A 14692-nucleotide genomic window follows, 5' to 3' on the forward strand; every position below is an offset into this window, starting at 1 on the left:
TGAAACATTTTCTTAATGAGAACCACACAGAGCAGATTACATTAAAAAATACATACGAGTTGGCTTTTGTAAGAACTGACATGCCTGGATAAAAATAGTGGTCCTGTTGCTTCTTGTTTGAAGCACTTCAGTAGGCTCTCATAATCACTGGGTACTTTTTTTCTCTTTTGTTAGTGAAATTAATTCCTTGTGGCCTGCAATTACATGTTTACCTGTTTTATTCTCAAAATGCCATAATTATGAAAGTGTGCTGTTGTGATTCTCATAGATGACAGTAGTTTTACTGTTAAATGTTTAGTTGCATCAAAACAGTTAGCCTGTAGAGGGTGCTAAAAGCTTGGAATGTTTTTTTTTTTCCCCGTGCATCAATACCTAACTGAAAAAACATATTAAATAGTTTAGGGTAAATGGCCCCAAGTTTGGCTTGATTTTGTCATCAAGACTTCTGTTATTTTCATATAGTGAAACAGAGTTGTAAGTCACTAAGGGACAGATAAAGTCAAATAGGATATAGCAGCACTGTAATTCAATACCTGATAATAGTGTATATTCTTACCAGTTACCAATGAATATTGCACAAAAGAAGTCAACAAGAGAATCAGAAGTTTATTACAAAATGTACAGTCTACATGAATATGGTTAGATATTGGAAATAGAGTTAAGAAAGATGTACTTAAAAATAATAATGTCAGGAAGGAAGTAAAGCATAGCTTTGGTGTGGTCTGGAATAATTAGGATTGTTCAGAGAACATGAGTGAGATCTACTGTAGGCTTTGAAAAGCAACATTAATTCCCCTCCATATCTACTGGACTTATTTTTCATGGTAATCCTAAGAAGGCCTTTATTAGGGACATCACTTTGGCAGCACATAATCATCCTGTGACCTACTGATACACTCACAGCTTTTTCTTCTTTGATTATGAGCTATGAGTCTTCCTTCTCTTCCACTTCACCTTGTATCAGAAATTCCTGAGATGGCTCAGTGTACAGCTTGGTAGGTTTAATATATGCAACATTAATTTCCTAGTTCTCCAGACCTTATGTTCCTTTATGCTTTTCTGGTTATCAGCTGTGTTTTAAAATATCTTCCTATATTGTGTTAGAGGGTCAAGTCTGCAAAATGCACCTTTTCGTATTACATTCAGCAATGACCATATTAAAAGAACAAGCTTCAAAGCTTGTTCTTGATTCTGCTTGATTCTACTAGCAATCTTTCTCTAGGCCAGTAGGCTCCTTTCAGCATGTACAAATCCCCACTTTTTGTCTGTCTTAAATAATGTAATAAAACTTCAGAATACTGAGTTTGTTACTTAATAATCCTTCTTTCTGTTTTCTTGCTTTGTTTTTGCCAAGCATGGACCGAGATAAGAAGAAAAGGCTTTTTTTCTTTTGTCATAGCTTCTCAATTTAATACTTTCTTCAAAGTAATTCCATATATATATACACACACACATGCATGTGCATGTATACAAAGGTCTGTCTCAACAAGATTACTTTTCTTGACTGTTTCTGAGTAGTTGTCTAGCAAATAAAATTATCTTCTTCTGCTTACTGTTCTGAAAGAGTGCAAAGGATATATTGAGGATCTTTTAAACCTGGCAGCTGGCAAATTGCTTTACCATAGCTGCAGTGTCTTTATTCCTTCTTTCAAGGAATGAATAGAATGGCATAATTGACATGGTACCGTTCCTCAGGTGGCAGGAAATTACCAATAGTCACAGTTTACTGAACATAACAGTTTTGGGCATGGTAAGGGAGAAAAAAAGAGATTTAGCATGAGTAGCAGACTAGATTTAAGAGTTTTGGTTAATCTTGCTTTCCTCCAACTTTCACCCTTAAAGTGTGCAAGCAATCTGTTTGCTGTGCTACTTCTTCCATGGCTCTTTGAAGCCTGGAAGCAGTTCTGCTGCCTTTGCATATCGTGAAGCCCAAACTGGTAAGTCCAGCAGGGTCTGAGGTCCCTGAAAACAGAGTTGGCTCTACTTTCTCTGAACTGGTTTCTTACTATGGGGAATTCACTTGAGTGTGGAATAGAGGTGACCAAATTAATTCAACCAAATCAAAATAGAATCTTGAAGAATGAGCTTGTGGCAAAATCACTTTCTAATTCTATGCTCTTGTTCTGGAAGGGCCTTTGCTATAGGTACAACCCAATAGCCAAGATATCTTGGCTGTGTCTGGCACAGGAGCTGTGCTGTTAATCATTCTGGAACTTGGGTGCTGACAGGCAGAGTGTCATTATGTAAAACAGTCTCTTCAGAAGTCAGTCAGGTCCAGCTGGAATAACTCTTCACAGAGCTCTTTGAGTGTCTTATCATTGAACTTTCTAGTTTCTGTATATGGTTCTGTGATTCAAATAGGTTTTTTTACCATAGCCCCCAGCTTCCCTGAGTAGGGGAAATTGGAGTTTAAACAAGACAGTCATAAATACACAAAGAAAATTTCAAGAGCGTTCTCAACTTCCCCAGAGTGTTGTTTCTAGAGGGCTGAGAATTATTTTTGTTCATCGTCTGCTGAAGGAAATACAAAAAGAAGTCACTTGGGCTCTTCATTATGATGTTTGGCGTTTGACTGATACCTTTCCTTTAAGCAATTGCCTTGATAATTTCAACTGACCGCTAGTGCCACTGTGACTTTAAAGTCATTTTAGATGGAAGAGGCAGATGGGATTACAGGAAGACTCTTTTGTCTCTCTGTACTGTATATGTGAGTGAACCCGCAGGTTCTTCTCAGATGGCTGACTTTCATTTTCTGTTGAAAGTAGTAGGTTATGGATAATAGAGAATGTAAACATAATTGTAGGATGTATAGATAAAACAACTTTTTTCCTACGGATCTACACACATTAGAAGAGTCAAGTTGTAGAATCACCAGTACTGTTAATACGTCATGCAACTGCTACCTAGCTATTAGAATTACTGTTAGAATAACATTTAAAAAACCCAGCTCCTTGTAACTTTCACTTTAGATATATTAATGTGGTTTCAGAATTCTGTTATTTATGTTATAAGGGTGGAAAAATTAGCCAAGTAAAAAAGCTTAGACTTCAGGCAGTTCTGAAAAGCAGAAACTTAATGTTTGGATACTAAGCCCTAATAATTGTCTTCTAACTTTCATATTAACTATTTGCATTACTTTCTAATAACTCAAATAATCATAAAATGGTTTGGGTTGGAAGAGACCTTCCAAGGTCATCTAGTCCAACCTGCTTGCAATGGGCAGGGACATCTTCAATTAGATCAGGTTGCTCAGAGCCCTGTCCAGCCTGATCCTGAATGTTTCCAGGGATGAGGCATCTACAGTCTCTCTGAGCAATATGTTCCAGTGTTTCACCACCCTTACTGTAAAAAATTTCTTCCTTTTATTTAGTCTAAATCTACCCCCTTTTAGTTTAAAACCATTAGCCCTTGTGCTGTCACTGCATGCCCTTGTAAAAAGTCTCTCACCAGCTTTCTTGTAGGCTCACTTCAGGTACTGGGAATCTGCTATAAGGTCTCTCTGGAGCCTTCTTTCCTACAGGCTGAACAACTCCAACTCTCTCTGCCTTACTTCATAGGAGAGATGTTCCATCCCTCTGCTCATTTTTGTGGCCCTCTTCTGGAACTGCTCCAGCACAGATCCATGTCTTTCCTGTGTTGAGAACCCCAGAGGTGGATGCAATACTCCAGGTGGGGTCTCACTTGAGCAGTGTAGAGGGGCAGAATCACTTCCTCAACTTCTGGCCACACTTCTTTGATGACACCCAGGATGCAGCTGGCTTTCTGGGCTTTGAGGGCACATTGATGGCTCATATCCAGCTTTTCATCCACTGGTTCCCTGTCCTTTTCCACAAGGCTGCTCTCAATCCCTTCATCACCCAACCTGTATTGATACTGGGGATTGCCCTGACCTAGGTGCAGGACCTTGCACTTGGCTTTGTTGAACCTCATGAGGTTCACATGGACCCACCTTTAGAGCTTGTCCAGGTCCCTCTGAATGGCGTCTCGTCCCTCAGTGTGTCAGCTGCATCACTTGACTTGGTGTTGTCTTCAAACTTGCTGAGGGTGCACTTAATCACTTGTACAGACTTGCTGTGAGATTCAGCTGGTATATTCCTTCCAAAAACAGTTGATGCGGTTTTGCTGCTTTTAGAAATAGTAATTATACAAATTGTAGACTGTGGATAAATTAGTCTTCAGTTACACGTTTCAGTTTCTGCAAGTATCAGTTAATGTAAGTGGAAGAAAATTGGTATGAATGGTATCAAATGTAGTATTTCAGAATGCAGCTTTTGAAGGTTCTTTGCTAATACACTCCTTGCTAAGGTCTTTTTCTGAGTTTCCATTATAATGTGGCCAGATTCTTGATTTTGAAAAAGTATGTAATTTGGTCCCCACAAGTCCACTACCTTGTTTTTTTATGTACATTATTATTTTACAAAATGGAACATTGTATGACTGAATATTTTTTAGGTTTTTGAGGAGTTGTCATGCTCCAGGGTCTTCAGAGATTATCCTACTCAGTCATTTCCATATTGCTTCAAAATTGTTTGAAGAAAGCTAGCAGTGAACACTATACTAAGATTTTTACTATGACTCATGAAAATTGAAGTTGCTGATACCTCTTGTAGACTTCTTTATTGATAAAGGCATTCCTGATCAGATTTTCTGTGATATTTAGTCTTTATTTTAAGAATTTGATTTACTTTCTATGACTGCTTAGATGGAATATGATTTACACTCTGTTCTGAAATTCTTGCATTCATTTATGATTGCCTTGTATGCACTTTTTCTTTGATAATTCTAGCAGAGTTAAATTTTTTAATTTTCTTACTGCTCATTTGGAATGCCAGTTTTATCTCCCCATTTTGTTTTGGGTTTTATGTCTTTGAAACTAAATGTGTCATTTTTGATTTTTTTCATGTTCACAAAGCAAGCCTCAAAGAGCCTCTCTTTATTTTTCTGGACTATGTCAGTCCTTATTCTAATAGAAATTCATTTTGGTTTTTTTTCTACTTTCTTTTTTGGTATCTAGACTCATGTAAAATGAATAATACTAGTTTACTTGCTTACAATTCTGGTTCAGTTCTTTAAATTTGCTGCCTTGGGTTGCATGAAAGTAGTTCCTTTGGTGACATGTCATCTACTGCACTTCATTTTACCATGATCAGTTCTACATTGCCAGCAAGCATTTTTAATAATGCCTTCCTGTCCACTCGGTTTTTTGGGTTCAGTTTTATTTTGCTTAACCATTCCCCTTGCTAAGTAGTATCACAAAACACGTAATGGTGAAGATTGTCATTACAATGTTCCCCACTCTAAATATTCCAGATTGCAATTTTAAAGTTTTCAGAATTGTCTTCTTATTTTAATATCTGGCAAAACACAATCTAAATTAACTTGATCTTTAGGATTGTGCAAGACCTTGAGATAAGAGGACAAGTCAACCTTGCTTCAAGAAATTAGTCTAGAAAAAATGACTGAGATGCCATGTCAAATAAAGGATGACACAAAAAGCTGCAAGCTAAAATTTAAGCATTTCAGAGGCTTATGGCATAATGATGCATGCTTGAAGCTTCTGGAAAGGCTTTCTCCATGAAGAAGTTCACTTTCTTAAAAAAAAAAAAAAGTTTAGACATCTCTTCCCCATACCATTCTTTTGAAACTTCAGCTTGCTTAATTGCTGAATGAATGGTCCGTGTGTCAGATTAATTCTTCTAATGTAGGAATACCTCTGTGATATTTAACGAATGGTAGTTAGGCTTTTTCTTTGTTTTAATCATTGATAGTTTAGGAGAAATAGTTACTCCCTTTTTGTAGTATAAATAAAAATTAGAATTATCTTGAACTCTTGCGGTAGTCTTTGTTTTGGTTTCAGCTTTGGCTGTGTTTGACTTTCCTTCATTTTCCTTACATCCTGAGTTTACTCTTGTATAGAAGCTTAGCTCTCCACCAGTGGGGTTTTTTCAGCTTCAAAAACTGTACATTTCCTACAAGTTGATCACGCTGTGAATGCTACTTGTTACTGTACTTAAGCACTCTAATACATGCCTTTGGCATAAATCTTAAAATAGGTTGCTATTTATAAGCTTCATTTGAATGTACTAGAGATTAGGTTACAGACCTGAGAGAGACCATTAAGAAGGAGAAAAACTGCAAAGAAAATCTTTAGATATTTCTCTTCTTTATGAATGAGCTGTTACTTTTAACATTGTATATTTCTTCGAAAATTAAACAAGTGTATGTATTTTTAATGCAGACAGCAAATTACATAAGATTATGCATAATTTTAATGGAAAACTTTTCATGCTGTTTCTCAATTTGAAAAGGAAAAATATAAAGGACAGCTTTACTAAAAAGCAATTTCAAGAAAACTATGTAATGGGATGATATTTTTACATTTAGAACATTTGTGTCCTCTTTTTGCTGCTTATAACTCGATTCTGGAAGCTGAACTTGTATTACTTAGTAGAGTGGTTTACATCTTTGTTACCAAGTAAGCAGAATTCAGTTCTGCAAAGCATATTTTGAAAGCTGATAACATCTTTTACGATCAATTATTTATGGCTTTTTCTCTGCCATAAATGCTTTTAATATTAATAATTTGTTTTGTCTTAAACAGAAATTGTAGTTGCTGAAAGTGTCGTTGTCATTAAGAAACTGCTGCAAACCCAGCCAGCACACCATGGTGAAATTATTAAGCATATGGCCAAACTCTTGGATAACATTACAGTGAGTATTTGTGCATAGTGTCTTATTTTCCTTGTTGACTGCTAAAAATCACACCATCTCCTTTGAATTTGGGCCATAATTGGATATAGATATATTAGAAAAATACAACTTAATTTTTTATTTTTGATGTAAAATATCATTTTTCATAATCTTAAGGAAAAATAAATGGAAGCTATCAGATGGCTCACTTTGTGCCTTAGATCTGGGAAGCTATTTTGAAAGAGATCCCTTGAAATGTTGAATATTGCTAGTATCATTAAGCCAAGATGAGTAGCAGGTTTAGAACATGGGTTGGGTATGGTGAAATGAAAATAAGGCAAAGCATCAGGCAGATTTTCAGCCTGTTGTCTTACTGATCTGGGATAAAGTTTAAAAAAATTTATTCTAGATCTTCTTCCCTACCCACAAATCACTTGACCTTTCCCTGGTACCAGACAAACTGCTGTGAGTGTGTTGCAGTGATTCTTGAAGCTGCATTTTTATCTTCCAGGTTTTAAGATTCTTTGACATTTAACAGTAAAATTTGCATTATTGCCCGTTATCTCTCCTTAGATTAAATCAACGTTTAGGTATGTCAATATGTACTTACCAAATTCTCCTCACAGTCCCAGTTATTGATAAAACATTTAGTGGTCTATCCTAAATTATAGTATAGAACTGAAGACTATTAGCTATCTATTGCATCATAGTCCAGAGGTGACAGATTTTGATCTGTCTGTAGTAATTTTTCTGTAAATGCTATAAATAGGATTGTTTAGTGTCATATAATTACACATGTATTGATGATGGAGCAGTAAATAGTTTCTAAATCAGTGAATCTTCTATTTTCCATAGTTGAATTTGGCAAAGTTTAGAATATTTAAAAAAAAAAAAGAAATGTGCTCTTCTCAGTTCATGCTTACTGAACAGATTAAACAAATAAATCTTTGGCCTCTAAGAGTTGATGATCAAACTTTGTCACTGATATAAATACAATTCTACTGTATTGCCCATATCCAGAATCAGAAGAGGCTATAAGATACTCCTGCTAATTACATATCAAATAAGTATTACCTATTTTATAATGATCACCTGTGTTCAGAAAATTTGTGCAATATTTTGATTGATAGTTACAGTCTTGTGAATTGTGTATAATCTTGTTATACACATCTTCTGGCACTTCCTCAAATGAGTTTGTAATTTTATTTGCACATATTGTACAAGAAAAAATAGTTGTTTTCTAAATATTCTGTTTAACTTAAGAGTTTTGTGACTATTTTATACAATTAATACTTTTGAGTATATATTTCAAGTTTTAAATACAAGGAATTTTTTTGGAAAAGAAAATACTTTTGTAAGTTGGATAAGGGAAAAAAAAGCCCATGCAGTACTTGAACTACTTTGAGATACTCATGTTTGCCAATAATGAGGTTGTACAGAATGTCAGAAAAAGGTAGGTAGTAGGAAAACAGTCTGTGATACAGAGCAGTCATAGAAATAAACTAAAAATTAAAACCTGTACCTGAATCATGCTTCTTATTCAAGAAGGAAGCAGTGGCAATGGTGGTGTAGGCTCCCCATGATAATTGTTGTACATCTTGTTTTACATTTTTCCCTGTAATTTTTTAACAGTAACTTCCAGAAATTTATCTTTTTCAGTATATTTAGGACTTTGGAGTAAATAATAAATTTGGAAGTTCATATTTATAATTTGAATGCCATATCATTATCCTGAAATAACTTGCACCTATTATGTTTGAAAATGGATGTATTCCTTCACAGAATCATAGAATGGTTTGTGTTGGAAGGGACCTTTAAAGGTCATCTAGCCCAACCCCCCAAGCCTTTCAGACACTTCTGAAAAGGATAAGCATATTTTTACATGTTAAGGAAAGTGCTGTTTGGATTATATAGTTACTGAGGATCTGAGTTTGAAATGTCAACATTTAATAAAGCATTACTGGAATTCCCAAGATCTGCATGTGTGTTTTAAACATTGATCTTCCTATGGCTAGGGTGGTTGTGCGTAGACATAACATAGTTACCTTGTTTTTTATCTGATGTAAGATGGAGAGGCACAAAGCAAGGATTCCTTCTATTACATTGACATACAGTATACATACATACACACACACTTTTGTACACGCATATTTTACACAGAATATTTTTTCCCCTGAGCTCTTCTGTTGGGAAAAGTATTTCAGGGCTCTTTTAAAATTGAAATTAAAACTTAAAGAACCTACTGTATTCCTCTGTGTCTTTAAAGTGGTCTTGAAAGAACTTGAAAATAACAGGAGGGTCGGTGGGGTGTGGGCAAAGAAATTCTGTGGTGCTTCTTGGAGTTTATAGAAATGGAAATTAATACAATTGAAATTAAAACACAACCAAAAGCAGGAACAGAATTAAATACAATTAAATCTAAAAGCTCTTAACATAAAAATAAACTTTTTGATTGTTCTGTCATGATTTAGTTTAGGTAAATGATAAACACTTAGCCAATAAAATAAACAAAATTGGTGTAAACTGGATGGAATACATTTTTGGGTTGGTGCCTGAATTTATTTTATTCATGTTGTTATAAATTTCACTTGTGTTAGCCTGAGATTGTGATTGTCAGTGATGAGGTGCTTAAAAACCTACTGTAGCAACGTTTCTTTCAGGTAATCCAGTCTGAAATTTACTCATTCATCATCTTCATCTGGTCTCTATTCTTGTCTTCATCTACAGAAGCCATTTAGAAGGTGATATGATGGATAGTAAGCTAAATATAACTGACTAACTGTAAGAAATACTAGGAAGTTCAGTTAAGAACTACTGAGCTCAGGTACACCACCAACTCATTTACAGTAAAGTTTAGATTAGGTCCATTTCAATTTGCCCTTTAATTGATGTCTTCTTACATATCTGAAAAGAGTGCTTATTTTCCTTCTTTTGCTTTTATAAGTTATCATTTGTACCTTAAACTTTTATCTCAGGTGTGCCCAGGCAAAGATCTGTGAGGTTTATTTTGTGTCATATTTGTTGAGTACCTAGACCTTTGCATAGTACAGCTCTGTCTAGCTATATTCCAGCTGCTTTCCTCCACACACTTCAAAAGCTGTAACTGAGAAATGCGTCTCTGATGGTGTTGTAAAGATATAAAACAAGAGAATAATTCAATCTCTTTAAACTCTGATTTTTAAAATCATAAAAATGTTTCCATTTGGCTGTTAATGTGTTAATAATGTCATCATGCTTTACAGTTTAATTACTTTGGTAAGCTGTGGGCCAGAGATCTAGGCAGTGCTAGTTTGTGGTAGGTGTTCACTGTGAGGTCAGCTGAATTAGTTTTGTGTGTATAGTTTTTAGAGCGACAGTTTAAGAAATACTCATGTGAGAAAGGACCATTTAAAGAAGGAGAGACTGATTGAGTTCAAAAGTCCTCTTAATAGCATAGTCTCATCTTCAAAACTGGTGCTTTAGGGAAAGGGATTTAAAGATAAGAGCAAGTTCATTGTGATGCATCTTCAGTGTACCTTCTCAGCTGCTTACTGAAGCTTGAGTTTGCTATCCACATCATCATGCTTACTAATCTAAAAATTCTGATCTCTCCTCATATTCCATATCTCTGATCAGCCTTTCCCCCTTCTCTTTGTCTTGCCTGATACTTGTGTGGTTTTTGAAGTGGGGTGACCAGAAGTGCACACAGTAGTCATACTATGAAGGAAAAAAAGGAAAAATTTTATGCAGTGACATGATATTACTTGCTTTGTATTTTTTATCTCACTTTCTTGGGGTTGTGTGCCTTTTGACTTCTGTAAAACATTGACTAAACAATTCTACAATTCTCTGAAAATGTTCATGATTCTAAGGTATTTTTCCCTATAAATAGTTAAGGGTCCATCAGTGTATATAGAATTTTTTTTTCCAAGTCCTGTTATTAATGTTTCAAGGCCAACTGCACCACTTCTGATGAATTTTTAAGTGTCACTGATGACTCATCTTGAAGTTTTTAGACTCTGGTTTAGTTTCGATTACCTGGAATAATTTTGTTTTAGCAGACTGTCTCCTCACTAAATAGCCCTCTTCTAGGTTACTTGGAGATCTGTTGAACAGCCTGTTTTCACCTACAGCTCCCTGTGGGACATCTGATGATTGCCTTCCATTGTAACTGGGTTTTTATCTTTTCTATTATCTAGTCCTTTTCTATTAATGAGAGTGATTTTTCCACCCTGTAAAGGATGACATTTTTAAAGTTGGTTTGTTGCTTTTTCAAAAGTTTTTAGAATGTTGCCAAATATGTGTGGAATAGTCTACTCTTAGAAAATATTTCCTTCAAAACACCTGTGGTCCAGAATTTGTCTAAGTGCAAGTACTTGCCCATTTAATCTGAATTAAATTAAAGTGTATTGGTTGGACTGCATTGATTAAACTGGATTAACACAAGAGACTTTTGTTTAAATCCAAAGTGTGTCTCTTTTGATTTATCTTAATTCATTTTAGCAATGAATGAATTTAAATCAACCTAGCAAGAACTATCTCTGAGTAAGAATCATAGAGTCACAGAATGCTTTAGGTTGGAAGGGACCTTACATGTCACAGTTTCAACCGTGGGCCCAGACACCTTCCACTAGACCAAAGCCCTATCTAACCTGGCCTTGAACGCTTCCAGGGAGGGGGCACCTACAACCTCTCTGGGCAATGTCTCAGAGGTGTTCTACATTTGTGTATTTCCTCATATAAACAAACTGCACTAGTGTCCAAATTAGTTTCTGCATTTTTCTTTTTAGAAAAATAAGTTATGATGGTACATTGTACCCAGCAGTGATTGCTTTCTGGGTGATAGGAATCTTGTAGTTCCAGTGTGATTTTGCTCCAGACTTTTTCATGCAGTACTACTAAGACAGTTTTGTTTTTTTTCTTTTGATAGCTGGTGAATTCTGACATTCTTGATTTTCATTACAGACTTATTCCTAGTTCCTTCTAGAATATGAATGAGAATATGAGAGAAGTCTGAAATGTTTTCTGATCTAGAGATGTGGAGGAACACTTGTTGATGGGATAAAGACAGGATAAGGAGTTGCAGATTTGGAGGAAAAATGAGATAGATGTATGTAACTTTGAATAGCTTAATGTGTGGGGAAAAGCACGTCAATTACAGAAGCAATTAAGAATTACTAATTACTGGTTTATTACTAGAATAGGGGACTGGGCGTTTTTGTTACTGCTCTGTCCATTCATCCAACAATAACAAACTTAAGTTCTTCTGCAGTATTCCTATGTAAATATGCTTATTGCTGTGCTTCCGATATGGCTTCACAGCAGATGACTTGCTTTTTTTTAATTAAGTTCTCCTTTACTTCAATGTTGGGAAGGTATCACAGGGTATGACATTGATATGTTCATATGTCTTTCAGTTCTGCAAGCTTCAGATTCCAGCTACATTCTTTTCCCTAGGATACACCTTAATAATGTATTTTTAAACCTTTATGTAACACTTTAATGGACAGTTGTTTTTGTTTGGTTTTGCTTGCTCTAATATCTATGTAATAATTTAGAATTTGAGAGGAATACATGGCCTTTGGGACATTGTGTCCAGGGACACTGTACATTGAACTTGAAACAAATATTCAACTTGAACAAAGCACAATTTAAACAAAACCAGTACACTATGTAAGAGGTGGCAGTCATCAGTGGAGATCTTTTTTAAAACCAATTTTATGTGTAGAGGTTCAAATAATGGAGGAGGCCTTGAAAGTCTACCATTTGAAAACAAAAAAACAACACTTGTATTTTACTCCTATACTTTCCTGTGTACCTTTTCTTCTTGTTGCCAGTCTGACATTTCACATCAACTTCATTCCTCTTTCCATTCCTGGTTCCAAGTAAAATGTGAAAAAATGCAAATTTTCTTCTGGATTCAGAGAATTAGACTTCAATTGCAATTTGAGTATCTCCTCATTTTGTGACAAATGTGAATAACCAGAATTGGTGATTTTAAGTTGTACTTTAGTATGTTGTGTAATAATATTAGAGCTGAACTGCAATAGTTTTTTAATTGCACTGCTTAGAGTGGTCTATAAAACCTTTATAATGTCTTTCTCTAATGCCTGTAAGTAACCGCAGTCTTGCTTTGAGGGAAGAGAGTCTGGCTGGTTTTTTGTTTGGTTTATTTTTTATTTTTTAACCATTTATTTATTTTCCTCCAGGCAGGTAATGGGTTAAAGTGGCAGTAGAAACTGCCTTCTGGTACTAAGGCTTAAAAAGTGCACTTAACCACTTGCTCAGGGCATATGGAATAAAACATCAGGCAAAGTAATTTACAGTCCTGTTTGCCTTTGAGGATAATGCAGAGCAGGGCTGAATAATGAAAGTATTATTTCCTGCGTTTTTGTCAATTCAAGGTTCCTATTGCAGCTATACTGCAAAAGGCAATGAAGGTCTAGAAGTGGCTTCATTTCTTGTTTGCTGTTTTGAATGCCCTGGAAATAACAGCTGCAGGATCATGCACTTGGTGTTACATGCTTGAGGACTGGAAGACTTAAGTAGGAAAAAAGAAATCTGAAAATATTGTGTGGTTTTGACCCCAAAGGAATCTAGTGACACAGAAACATTGGTTCATCAGTTACACATACAGTTTTCATTAAAATGGCTTCCACTCAGGATTTGATTCGAAAAGTCTCTAATTAATATTGATTCTTGTTGCACAAAATTGTTTTTAATATATACAGTATTTACATAGTAAGGTAAACACCTGGTTAAAAAGCAGAGTCTCATGAGAAATTTCATCTGTCTTCCAATGTTGCTATTTTTCAAATCATGCTTTGTTTAGTCTATTTATTTTACATGATAAAACTAGTTTATTACTCTAATAGTAACATTTTGTAAACTGGGAAAAAGCTTTAAGGAGTAAACCACTGTACTTAAATACACACTGTTTAAGTATATTTACACACTGTTTAAATATATTTAAATATATTTCATTGTGGTTTTAAAGTGTAGACCTGGGTTTGACTAGGAAGAGTGCAATACTGATGTTTGTCTTTCTTAATTAATACTATTACTGAAATTGGTCTGCTCTGTGAGCTATTTTTGCTTTGTGGAAAGACAATAACAGGAAAAGGGATATTTCTAATAGGCTGTAGCCCAAACTGTGGTACTTGGTGATCTGTTATAGAATTCTAGTATTTTAACAAGTCTATAATGAAATATTTTAGAAAAATAAATCTAGCATAACTGAAATCTGAAGTTGACTATATATTCTTATTTAGAGGTATCTATCTGTACAGCAGGCAACTTGAACTGTTCCAATACTGGAAAATTTAATGTACCACTCAATTACTATTCTTTAGCCCAATTTAAAATAATAGATTGGGAGTGAGGTCTTAATGCAGTGTAACCTTTGGAACATTAGAAATAACCTCTTTCCCTTCTGAAATCCGTGTACAGTAATGGCATCAGTCTAACCATTTCACAGGAGAACATATTCTGACTGCATTTAAAGTTTTTATATTTAGTGCAGTTGTTCAGTACCTTGTTCCCCTCTCTCACAATGTAAGTTCCAAGGCCATTTACATTTTTCATCAATTCACAAAAAAAATCTGTATCTCAATCAGTATTTACATATATTTATGTAAAAATCACTGTATTATATCACTCCTACAACATTACGTTAATTCTACCTTAAATACCTTTTCCATGTAAAGAATTGGCATTTATCTCTTGAGGAGATGTTTTTGTTGTTGGACTCCTGTATTCTGTCTTGCCATGATCTGGTTGTTTTCTCTTGCAGCAGAGGCAGTCCACTGTTTTCCCTATGACATGCCTGCTTATAATTTTCTTGGTATGTGTATTTGCAACAGTGTGAAGTATAGAGGAAGGTATTGTCAGGATTTTACTCAAAGCTATTCCTAGACTTTTTTGAGCAGTAATCATGTTTAATCATTAAAATTCCTTGTGAACACACTTAGTATTTCTCTAGTATGGCTTAGTGGACCATTTTTAGGGACTGGAGGCTGTAGTT

The 14692-nt window shown here is 35.1% G+C and overlaps 1 protein-coding gene across 4 annotated transcripts in view; it reads left to right on the forward strand.

The window, feature by feature from the left end:
* Positions 1 to 14692, forward strand: part of AP3B1 (adaptor related protein complex 3 subunit beta 1) — a 157913-nt gene that overhangs the window by 68085 nt on the left and 75136 nt on the right. For all 4 annotated transcript variants that reach the window (XR_012635523.1, XM_074932049.1, XM_074932048.1 and 1 more), the window contains one exon: positions 6602 to 6711. Coding sequence is in view for 3 of the 4 variants with exons in the window: in XM_074932049.1 (XP_074788150.1) it covers positions 6602 to 6711 (110 nt within the window). In the remaining variant the exon portion in view is untranslated. The remainder of the gene's footprint in view (positions 1 to 6601; positions 6712 to 14692) is intronic.

This window comes from Athene noctua, chromosome Z, assembly GCF_965140245.1.
Source record: "Athene noctua chromosome Z, bAthNoc1.hap1.1, whole genome shotgun sequence".
NCBI lineage: Eukaryota > Metazoa > Chordata > Aves > Strigiformes > Strigidae > Athene > Athene noctua.